The following is a 12,291-nucleotide window of genomic DNA, read 5'->3' as shown; positions in this document are numbered from 1 at the left end:
AAGATGGTTTAATGTTAAATCTGGTGTCAGACAAGGATGTGCATTATCCCCTCTGTTATTTATTATCTATATGGATCGCATTACGAAGGAAAGTGGTAATAAACATGATATCAAAATTGGAGATGTTAATGTCAGGTCTTTGCTTTATGCAGACGATGCTGTTCTTCTAAATAAATCTGCTACAAGTTTGCAAGATTCCCTGAATAAATTGAATAATTGTTGTAATAAAAATGGTATGAAGGTCAGCAATAACAAGACAAAGACACGAAAATAGCATTGAAAACGTCAACTGCATTGTGAATGGAGAACCTGTGGAACAAGTAAAACATTTCAGCTATTTAGGCACAATTTTTAGTGATGATGATAAGTTAAATATGGAAATAGACAAGAGAATCAACAACGCTGGCATGGTAGGAAGTCAATTGAATGAATTCATATGGAATAAGAGAGAAATTAGTTGGAACACCAAGACGGTGTTCAAACTTTTAACTTATGGATCTGAGAGCTGGGTCAGAAGTAAAACACTTGACCAGAGACAGCAGATATGAGAGTCCTGAGAAAGATTAGGGGCATTAACAGATGGCATCAATGGCAATATCATATTAAAAATGAGGATATTAGGAAAGAACTTGACCTCGTCAGCATCCAGGAATGTGTTGGCAGAGCTAATCTTAGGTGGTATGGTCAATTAAACAGAATGGGCATGGAAAGATTACCAAAACAAGTGTTCTCTGCCAGGTTGGCAAGAAAAATAAAAAACCCAGAGGAAGACCAAGATATAGGTGATTGATACAATAAAAAGTGCCTTAGAAGATAGAAGATCTGATAATATTGGAGTCTTGACAAGTAACAGACTGATTTGTGTGAAATTGTAGATAGGAAGTTAGTAATGGGGTAAATTTTTCATGTAGTACTGTCATATCCTGTACACCCCCTTGAGGGTACATGGCAGGAATTTGATGATGATGAATGACTAATTAAATTTAGTTAATTATCATCTCTAGATATGTTTTCTTCACAAAACATCAACATGAATTATCATCAGCATTCTAATCATACATACCAGATTAGTGAACTTGCATGGAAGAGATATAGCATGCTGTTTGATAAGTGTAAACTCAAATTAGTGAGATTCTCAGATAGATTTGCATTCCTCAAATGCTGTCATGACCCAGGCATTTTTCCTACTTCTGCAGTAATCAGGCTTATGCCTAAGTCTCCAATGTCACACTAGCTTCACTCTTTTACAAGAGGAAATTGACACCATGTGTCAATGGAAAAAAGTGCACTACTGAAACAAAATAGGAAAAGCAGCTTAACACGCTGAATGCTGGGATTTGGATGAGTCTCACAAAAGTCTCTGACACTTGAAGGGGGGGTGGGATCAAAAAGGAAAGGCCTGCCATATCCAAAAATTGAATAATTTAACCAGGAAGATAAAAAAAACTCATTTCGCTCTAGAACAAAAGAAAATACCCAGCCATCAAATCGTAACAAAAACAGAACGTGTCATCTACAGCCTCTCTTCCTACATCACCAGAAATATCCTGCTAGCCAACAGGTAGCCAACATTTTAGAATGTGCAAAGTCTCCAGAAAAGGAATTTATCTCATGCCAGAATTACCACACTTAAAAAAAACTATGCCAGAACATTAATGTTATCATCACAAAAGTATAAAAGGGTGGTGCCATGGTAGTGCTTAATTGATCTGAATATGATTTCGAAATGTTGATCTTAGAGTACTGCTTAATTGATGCCCAACCTACCCAAACATGAATAAAGACTCCAAAAATTATTAGATAGTTATATCCTGGCCTAATAGAACAATCCAAAGAATTAACCCATATAATCCTAGTCTCTCTCTATTTATGGATTACCTGAAATACATAAACAGAATGCACCTTTGAGATTCATAGTGGACAATTTTTGTTCTCCCACTTTTAAAGTAGCCAAACATCTAGCCCAAGGGCTTTCTATCATTATAGAACTCATTCAAACTTTTCTCTCATCCTTTCCCCTCGTACACACCCAATATATCAGTTTTATTCACCTTTACCATGCACTGCAGCTATTTTACTTGGGCAGGGAAAAACCTACAAGAAAATTGAAAGCACAGCTATGGGCTTCCCCTTTCTCTCTCCTCTGGATCCCGCGTCAGTCTTTTCTTAGAACATTTTGAACATGCTGTCCTGAACTCTGTCCCTCAATATGGTTATGCTTTTAAGCACACCTCAAATATCTACCATCTGAGAATCTGTTTCACCATTGAAAAAGGAAATTAATAACCATCTGCATTTCCTTGACACTTGTCACCTGACTATCCCACAGATCCATATGCTTTTCTCCACAGATGTACCATCCAGTGTAGGTGAGTTTTAATAATGTCATCATCATCATACGTATCAAGGATTTAGGCCTAGCATGGCCTGTTCCGGCCTTAGAAGTCATCATTGAATCGTTTAAGAGGACGGCCTGGTTTTCTTTTTCCTAATGGCTTGTACTTTAAGGCTTGTTTTCGTAATCTTTCTGTTTTCATTCTTTGAACGTGTTCCATCTATCTATGTTTATATTTTTTAATTTTTTCTATTACTGGTTCTTGGTTTAATTCTTTCATAATATCTTTGTTTCTTTTGTGATCAAATAGGGTATACTTTGCAGTTTTTCTCATAAACTTCATTTCTGCTGTTGTTAATCTTTGTTCGTCTTTTTGTTTTATTGTCCAGATTTCGCTTCCATACATTAAGGCTAATGTATTGTATACTTTTAGTCTGGTTTGTTTTTGAACTAGGTTTGGTTTAAATATAGAGTTAATTACACCTGTTATTTTTAAATATTTTGCAATTTTTACGTTTATATCTTTTTCATTTTCATATGTGATCATACATCCTAGGTAGTTAAATGAATTCACCTGTTCTAAGATCTTGTTATCTATTACTATTTTAGTTCTTGATTGGTTCTTGTCCTTTAAAGGCCATAGTTTTTGATTTTTCCATTGATATTATCATACCATAATCTTTGGATATCTCATTTAGATTTAAAATAGCTTTCTGTAAGTTATCTTCAGAATTTGTAATTATTATTTGGTCGTCTGCAAAGAGGAGAGTGTTTAAGTTAACTGTAGGTGAAAGTTTAATTCCTTGATGTAAATTTTTACTCCATTTTATTATTATTATAAATATTATTATTTATAATATTATTATATATATACCGGTCTTAATGTAAAAAGAGTTGCTGAGAGGGGACATCCCTGTCGGACCCCTTGGTTTATCTCTCTTGTATATGATAGCTCGTGATTTAATCTTATTTGTATTTGATTATTTTCATATATACTTGTGATAGCTTTTAGGATATTATTTGGTATTTGTCTTTCTTTTAATATGTTAAATAATATGTTTCTTTTAACTTTGTCAAATGCTTTTTCAAAGTCAATAAATGCAATATGTGTTTCTAAATTATATTCTCTTCTTTTCTCTATTATTAATTTTAGGCAGAAGGCTGGGTCTATACATGATCGTCCTTTTCTAAATCCATTCTGTACCTCTAGAATAAAGTTTTTGGAATATTTCATTAGTTTGTTATTTAAGATTCAGATATATATTTTGTAACAGGAATTTAGTATACTGATACCTCTATAGTTTTTAGGGTCATCTCTATTACCTTTCTTAAAGATAGGAATCACAATTGCTTTTTTTCCATTCTATTGGGGGGGATACCAGTTGAGTAAATTTTATTTAAAAATAATAAGAGTCTTTCTTTGAATCTTGTTCCTGCGTATTTATATAGTTCTGAACCTAGCTTATCTTCTCCAGGTGATTTTCCGTTTCCTGTTTCTTTCAGGCTGATTTCTAATTCTTCTTCAGTTATTTCTTTTTCATTTTCGTTAATTGTTTGCCAGTTGTCTTTTTTTAAAATATTTGTCTGTCCACAGTTCTGTGTAGTAATTTAGAAATTCTTCTAATTTCAATTCAGTGTTTAATTTTGTGTTTTCTTTGGTATCTGCATTTAGGTGTTTCAAAATCTTATATACATTGGGTCTTATTTTATATAAATCATGTTCTAAATTAGAAACAAATTTATTCCATGATTCTCTATGTCTTTTTCTGACTTCTCTTTTAGCTATTGCTCTTATTCTTTTATATTCTATTTCATCTTCTAATCTTTTACTGCTTAACCATTTGTGATAGGCTTCTTTTTTCTTTTTGATTATTTCTTTGATTGTATCATCCCAGATCTTCAGTTTTTTCTTTTATTGAATTTTTTTGTCTTTCCTAAGCTTTCATTTGCTGCTGCATTTAGTATCGTTTTTATATTAAGCCATTCTATTTCTATTTCTTCATTTTGTTTTATTTTATCTAGATATTGGTTAATTCTTTGTTCATATAGCCATTGTACATTTGTGTCATTCAATAGTCTAGTTTTATAAACAAATGTTTCAATTTTTCTTTCTGTTCTTGTTACTTGTAGCCATTTAGGTGGTAATCTTAATTTTATTTTAACAAGGAAGTGGTCACTGCTTATTTCATATCCTCTGTGAACTCTAACATCTAGTGAAAATTTTGATGTCTTTTCATTTAATATGAAGTAATCTAATATTGATTTTCATCCTCTTGCTGCCCAAGTATATTTATGTATGTCTTTATGTTTATAGAAGGAATTCATTATTTTTAGGTTATTATAAACTACAAAGTCATTCAATTTTTTACCATTTCTGTTTAGAGTGTGTTCTCCATGTATTCCTATATTATTAGTAATTTAGTGTTTCCAATTCTTGCATTTAAGTCTCCTGCTAAAATTATGTAATCATTTTTATTTATTTTATTATATATGTTTTGTAGCTGATTATAAAAATCAATATTATCCTGTTCTCTTCCTTCTTCTGGGGCATATAAACCAATTATTGTTAAATAGCCTCTATCTATTTTTATTCTAGCTTCTATTATTCTTTCATTCCATAATTTATAATGTTTTAACTGTTTTGAAAGGGAGTTATGAATCCAAATCATGATTCCTGCTTGTGCTCTTTGGTCTCTGTCGACTTCACTGTATATCACATTAAAATTTTTGGTTCTCATAGTTCCTTTTAATTTCTTTTTTGTTTCAGTGATTACTGCTATTTTAAAATTTCTTTCATTTAATAACTGGTCTAATTCTATTTCTTTATTTAATTTAATATAATGTGGTGTTATCATAAAAAAACTTACAGCTGGAATAATCTGCCCCAACCACATTAGCCTCTCCACTGAAATCAGGGACACTTTTTTAGTCACTCTACTTTCCACCCAGCTTTCCCCTTCGCAAAATCAGCAGAACTCTCTACCTATCCCGAAACCCAATCCTCTTAAAAATCCAAAACACCCACTGTCATTCTCTACCTTCTGTGGACACTTAAAAAAAATTTTTTTAAAATTCCATGTAATTATAATGTTGGTATTAAACCACATAGAACAACTTTAAAAAAAAAAAAAGTTTAATAGTGAAGAATTCATGGAAAGAAAAACACACAGACTTAATAGAGAGTTGATATATGATATAAATGATATGTACACATTAATATCCGAAAAGACAAACATCAAAATTAAAAAAAAAAACATATTTGCATTTCTTTTTATTTGCATTGTTTTCTTTTTTTAAAAAAAATCTGTTCTTATTTCATATATAATTATCAATTATAATAATTAATAAACCAGCAATCAGAAAGGTAAAACCTGCTGCTGCTGTATAAAATCCTAAACCTTTTTTTCTTTCCTTTTCACTGTAACATTTTTGAGCTTTCCTTCCCAGAAATCAATATTATTTTTAGTATTTTATTTTACATATCTGTAATAACATCCAATCCAAGATGTCTGCATGTGGCAATGAGTTATGTCATCCAGTTCTCGCTTACTCTGCCTTCTCTGTCAAATTACAAGAAGAAAAACTTGTGGAAATTCACCAACTGCTAGTCAAATGAGCATCATGTAGAAGATAGTGATATTTCTAATTTCATAGTATGAGTTAGCAATATAAGATGGGAGTATCTGTAGATCACACAAAATCTGGCAGAGCAGTGGAGATCATAACTGATGTAGAGGAATTAATTTCTCTATCATTCTAATTGCCAAATTTCTTTGAGGCTTAAGCCATGCATATTCTCCCCCCCTCCCACTCCCACTTGAGACTTAACATAGAACTTTTTTTAGCCACTTCAAACCACCAACAAACAGGGTGATGATTAAAGCAGTGGTCAAAGTGATGATAGAAAAACTAAGACACCAAAAATTTGTTACATTTGGTCTGTGTATGGGAGAGAAAGTGAAAAATTTAATACTCATGATTTGGTCAGGTCTTTTAGAAACCTACTGCAAAGAGCATTTCTCAGAGATGAAGAAACTTTGGTTTATTATGAGAATCTAAGTGTAATTTCAAGGATGGAAGAAGAAAAAAAATAATATCCTGTGCGTGCATGATTTTTGAAAAGGCATTTCATTCAATCTTGACATTAGCTATTTTAGAAGCCCTTATAAATGAAGCATTTGAAAAAAAAAAAAAATACATTGATATACTTAGTCGTATACGTAAAAATTTAATTGCATCTTTAAAATCAGGAACAGGTATGAAATTTCCTATAAAAAAAGGGAGTCAAGACAGAGAGATGCCATTTCACCTAAACTATTTACATCAGCCCTAGAAGAAAATTTTAAAAACTTGCATTAGAAAAATAGTGAAATTATGGTAAATAGAAAAGAAATTAATCACCTATAATTTGCTATGATACCATTCTTTTAGGAAATTCTGCAGAAGAACTTCAACAAATCATGATATATATTATTTATTATGTATTCTTGTTTGGATAGCCTTTGAAAAACACTGTAATGCACTCAAAGGCAACATCCCAATCTGCCTTAAAAGAAAAAGATTTGGCAGTTGTATACTTCTAGTCATGACATACTGTCCATGTCTTACATATGGAAGTAAGACATGGACTTTGACTAAAAAATTGACCAACAAGTTGAGAATTATCCAGATGAAAATGGGAAGATCATTACTAAGTACTGTCATTCTAGATAGAAAGTGCAATACTTGGGTCAGAGCTAAGACTAGGAGGTGAGATACATTATAACAGCCATTGGATATCGGATAGATATCAAGCTGATATCAGAATAATATCCTAGAGATGGAAAGAGAGCTACAGGAAGATCAAAGAGCCAATGGGATGATGAGATTAAAGAGATGGCAGGAATTCAGTAGCATAGAAAAATTCAGAGTAAGAATGAATGGAGGACTTTTGTGGGGAGGCTTTCATCCAACAGTGGACAGAAAATAGCCGTAGCATCATCTCTGATGATGACTACTGCCAAAAATCTACTAACTTGGGTACCAACTGAACAAAAGGCCTAGAAAATTTCATTTCGTCAGCAACTAGAATCAAACCTATTATGATTTTTCTTTGAGCAGTCTAGCATTACAGTAGAAAATATTATTTCCATAGGACCAAAGAGGTACCAACTTGTGGATGCACAGTTCCTATTAGAAAAAAAGGAACACACTAAATTTAATAACTATGGTAAACCTGGGCTTTCTAATCATACCCTGAATACACTGCAGGGGTCCTTCAATGCGTGGCCCGTGGAACTCTTTGCCTTGGCTCGCTGGCCATTTAGAAAAAATAACTACTTAACATTAAAACGTGATTAAATAAAAAACAATTTCAATGAAGCCCATGGGCCACTAAGCTATACTGCGGTATTTAGAATTGTACGATGCTTTCCATATTCACAAGGAATGCTGTGCATTTGATACTTTACATAAAATCCTATAGAAATAAATATTAAATAGACATGCTTCTTCAGCCATCTACCAGCGCCAAGCAGTACTTAAGTACTAGTACTAATGTCGCAGGTAGATGGCTGAGTAGTTCGTTCAAGTGCGCCGTCTAGTGCCTTCCAGATACATCTCGAAGGTTCTCGATAGTTCGTTATTTTCATATAAATACAAGAGGATCTCATCCACAGTCAGTCGTGAAGAGTGTGATATTTGTATATAAGCACACGGAGGTTCTTTGTGTCAGCCATAGCCTATTGTGGTTTTATATATTGCAAGACTTTTTTCATTAGTGTGAGACATATTCAGTGGATAATAACCTTTACACGGCCATTTTGGATTATTTTTTTGGGTTCACCTTCCATCACTATGGTGTCTACGAGTAAAAAGCTTAAATCAAGTGATTCTTGTCGGGTTTTTAATGAAAAGTGGACCAATTTGTACTTTTTTGTGCCGATCGACGATAAGCCAATGTGTGTAATTTGTTGCGATTCAGTGTCAGTATCAAAAGAATACAATATAAAACAACACTATGAGACAAAGCATTCATCCAATTTCGATCACCTTCAAGGGCGGCTTCGTGTGGACAAATTGATTTAAAATGCCAGCTGGGTACGTTTAAAAGGCAGAGGAAAGAGAGCAAAGCGTGCATCAAAGTAAGTTATGTAATTGCTAAAAAATTGCTAAAAACTCAAAAGCTTTCTTGGACAGCGAGTTTGTGAAAGAGTGTCTCGTCGCTGCTGGGGATATTCTGTGCCCAAATAATAAGGAAGTGTTTAAAAAAACCCGAGTTTGTTTGAGGTTACTGTAGCACGATTTGTCTAAGAACTTGCCAATGACATTGAAGAAACTTTAAAAAAACGGTCGTCTGAATTTACGTCACATTCACTTGCTTTAGATAAGAGCACAGATGTGAAGGTTACAGCACAACCGGCTATCTTTGTCCGTGGCATTGATCAACAATTCAATGTGACATGAACTACTAGCGCTCGTACCTATGAAGGGAATGGTGAAAAGCACTGATATTCTTGAAGCCGCCAAGAAAACGCTCCAGCGTTTCAACCTCAACTTAAACAACCTCGAGGGTGTGGTAACTGATGGTGCCCCTGCTATGGTGGGAAAGAACCAAGGATTTGTTGCACTGCTATGAAAGAACTGGAACTAGAAGGAAAAGATTTCATCCATTACCATTGCTTAATCCACCAGGAGAATTTGTGCTCGAAAACTATTGGATTTGAGAATGTCGAGTGTCATCAACATTATTAGGGCAAGAGGATTGAATTATCGTCAATTCCAAGAGTTTTTGACCCAAGAATGCGAAGCGGATCATGGCGATGTGGTTTATTATAGTGATGTGCATTGGTTGAGCAGAGGGATAGTTCTTAAAAGAGTCTTTGACTTAAGGAGCGAAATACAGCTGTTCATGCAAACCAAGGGAATCCGATTGCAGAATTTAATGATCCGAAGTGGATGATAGACTTTGCCTTTGTGACCGACAACAACTTGTTGCATATGAATGACCTAAATACACAGCTACAATCCAAAGATCAACTGGTGCACACTGTGTTTGATCACATCAAAGCTTTTGTGGCCAAGCTCAAACTTTGGGAGGCACAACTTCTAAAAAAAAGACTTAACTCATTTTCAGCTTCTCGCTGAGTCCAAATGTTCATCTCTTGATGAATATACTACAAAATTAGCCGTGTTGCACAGTGAGTTTGAAGAGAGATTTAGTGATTTTTGTAACCAACAGTCTTCTTTAGATTTATTTTCAATGCCATTCAGTGTCAGTGCCGCCAAAATGCCTGGCTCAGTACAAATGGAGCTGCTTGAACTCCAAAACAACTCTTCTTTGAGAGAAAAATTATTCAATGTGTCCTTGCTTACATTTTACAAAGACTACATTTCTGAGTACTCATTCTCTAATTTTCGCCGACATGCTTTGAAGATGTGCACTTTGTTAGGAAACGCATACTTATGTGAGCAGTTCTTCTCCAGAATGAAACATGTGACGTCCAAGACAAGAACTCAGATTATTGACCAACATCTCAAGAATGCTCTGGACATAGCGACTTCCAACATTAATGCCAACATCGACAAGCTGGTCAAGGAAAAACATTGCTAAGTTGCCCATTGACATTGTAAAAAATGAATGTTTTCTTCATTAAATTATCTTTTTTCAAGTATTGATTGTGTTTACTAATCATGAACCCGACTCCTACCTACGCTCTTAAAGCTGAGTTTGTTTATTTTTATAGGATTTTATGAAGTATCAAATGCACAGCATTCCTTATGAATCTGGAAAGCAACTTACAATTCTAAATACCGCAGTATAGCTTAGTGGCTCATGGGCTTCATTGAAATTTTTAATGCAGCCTGCACTGTCTGAAAGGTTGAAGACCCCTGTTCTACATAGAATTGACTAGCAAGTCACCTGTTCATTACATCGTACCAAAATGTGGTATAAGCAGAAATTTAAAGGACCTGTGAAATTCTAATCAACCAGTCTAATCTTAACAGAAATGATGGTCTAATAATCTCAATACCTACATAACCTTTTGTTCAAAGAGTTCATTATAAATTATAATTAGGAATGTTGTACTCCAGGATATTAGCCTTAGTATAGCAAACACTTATGTTAAATTATTGATTATGCCACTACTATTGTCTATTAGAAGTATTAATATTGATATAAATTTGTTCAATGACCATGTTATAAATAGGATATAGCTTTGATGCAAGTTTTTTTTTCCCACTAGAGGTCAGGCCAGTAGAATAATAGCTGATCAAATCATTGTCACTTTGGCATGCTGTTTGAATTGAAATGTAGCTTGTCTCTGTGTATACTCCAGATGATGACCCTAATATGATGGTTGAAATGTCAGGAAATTAAAGTAATTATTCTCAACATGGTAGTGGTCTCCATAATTTATCAAAAATAATGGTCTCCTAGATCCGAGATATTTGGTAAAGTCAGACAGCTGAATTGGTTAACATTTGAAGAATGTTGTAGTGCTGTGACAGATTCTAAAATTGTGTCTGATTTACATCTGATTCTATAAAACAAAGGATTTTTCACACTGTATCCTGTGATTTGTATCCATGGCATGATCTGCTACTCCTGTAGTGCAGGTAATGGACACAGTTCTCCAGACAAATATTATCTGTTCCTCCACTTTTCTCACCAGAGGTCAGGCTAGGGTAAAAATAAATAACAAAGCATTTAGATATCTTACTTTAGTGTTATTAGCTTGTGTCCTGTGCATATGTATGTTTTTCCTTGATAGTTGAAATGTCTAAGTGTTATTTTCATAATTATAAGTATAATAATTATAATTACTTACTTAAATATAAAGAGGCAATAGGCTTCATTTCGGCAATATAAACATTATTTAAATTAAGGGGATATTAAATCCCACATTGTTTTAAAACCAAATAAGAAACTCAAAGATTGGAATTAGAGTTTCATGCCAAATATAGTAAACTATAAAAGTGTCGGCGATTACTAGCGTGAGCTAATGCAAGTAATCCTAGTACGTAGTACAATCTCGGGCAACTCAGAACTTTACCACCTTTGATACAAGTTGCCCGAGATTGTACTACATACTAGGACTACTTGCATTAGCTCACGCTAGTAATTGCCGATACTTTAATAGTTTACTATATTCGGCATGAAACTCTCTGATTCCAATCTTTGAGCTTCTTATTCAGTTTTAAAACATTGTGGGATTTAATATCCCACATGTTTTAAAACTGAATAAGAACTGAACCCTTAATTTTAATAATATAATTACTTAATTATTTTACTCTATTAATTCCCAACTATTTCACTCATCTTGTTCTCGCACATTACTCTTCTTTCCAATTCACATTCCTATAATTAAAATCTTCTACGAGGATCAACTTCCTTTTACAAGCCCAACCAGTTTTCCTAAACATTTCACAGCTATAGCTTTCTACCTTCCTTTGCATATAACAGCATCCTATGAGATATAATATTCTGTTACTTTCAATCTCACATCAAACAGTTGAAAATCTTCACATATAATACTATTTTCAACCTCCACTCTTAGTGAAAATGACTCCTCTGCCATCTTTAACAGCACTCCCTCTTTTCTTTTTATGGGAAATTTCTCTATCAATCGATTTCTCATCCTGGTAGTATATCATTCTCACACAACAGATTTTTACTCACACCAATTATGTTTATGCATGCTGATTCAATCAGTGTGACCAACTCAGCCTGCATGTTGCTGCTATTCCTTACATTAATATATAAACATAACATTTCCACTAAAAGAAAAAAAAAAAATTGAGGCCATTTCCACCAATACCATCACTTCTTACCAGGGCTGGCCTTCTCTATAAAGGGGCCCGGGTGCAAGAAACCTTTTGGGGCTCTAAAATATTTTTAAAAGGTAAAAATTAAAGGATTCGAAATAAATGTGTTGTAAAACCTCTTACATGCAAATGATTTTGGCACAGGAAAA

At 33.7% G+C, this 12,291-nt stretch overlaps 1 protein-coding gene across 3 annotated transcripts in view; it reads left to right on the top strand.

The window, feature by feature from the left end:
• LOC150096493 (D-2-hydroxyglutarate dehydrogenase, mitochondrial-like) overlaps positions 1–12,291 on the top strand; it is a 311,482-nt gene that overhangs the window by 75,738 nt on the left and 223,453 nt on the right. The window contains exon 1 of one of the 3 annotated variants that reach the window (XM_090408146.1): positions 10,692–10,933. The exons of the other annotated variants lie outside the window; for them this stretch is intronic. Coding sequence (XP_090264272.1) covers positions 10,909–10,933 — 25 coding nt within the window. The 5' untranslated portion in view covers positions 10,692–10,908. Of the gene's footprint in view, positions 1–10,691; positions 10,934–12,291 lie in introns of those variants that run through there. 3 annotated transcript variants of the gene reach the window in all.

Source organism: Typopeltis vanoorti, chromosome 18, assembly GCF_054136105.1.
Source record: "Typopeltis vanoorti isolate ZY-2024b chromosome 18, IOZ_Tvanoo_1.0, whole genome shotgun sequence".
NCBI classification, from domain to species: domain Eukaryota; kingdom Metazoa; phylum Arthropoda; class Arachnida; order Uropygi; family Thelyphonidae; genus Typopeltis; species Typopeltis vanoorti.
This window is presented reverse-complemented; position numbering and strand designations above follow the sequence as displayed.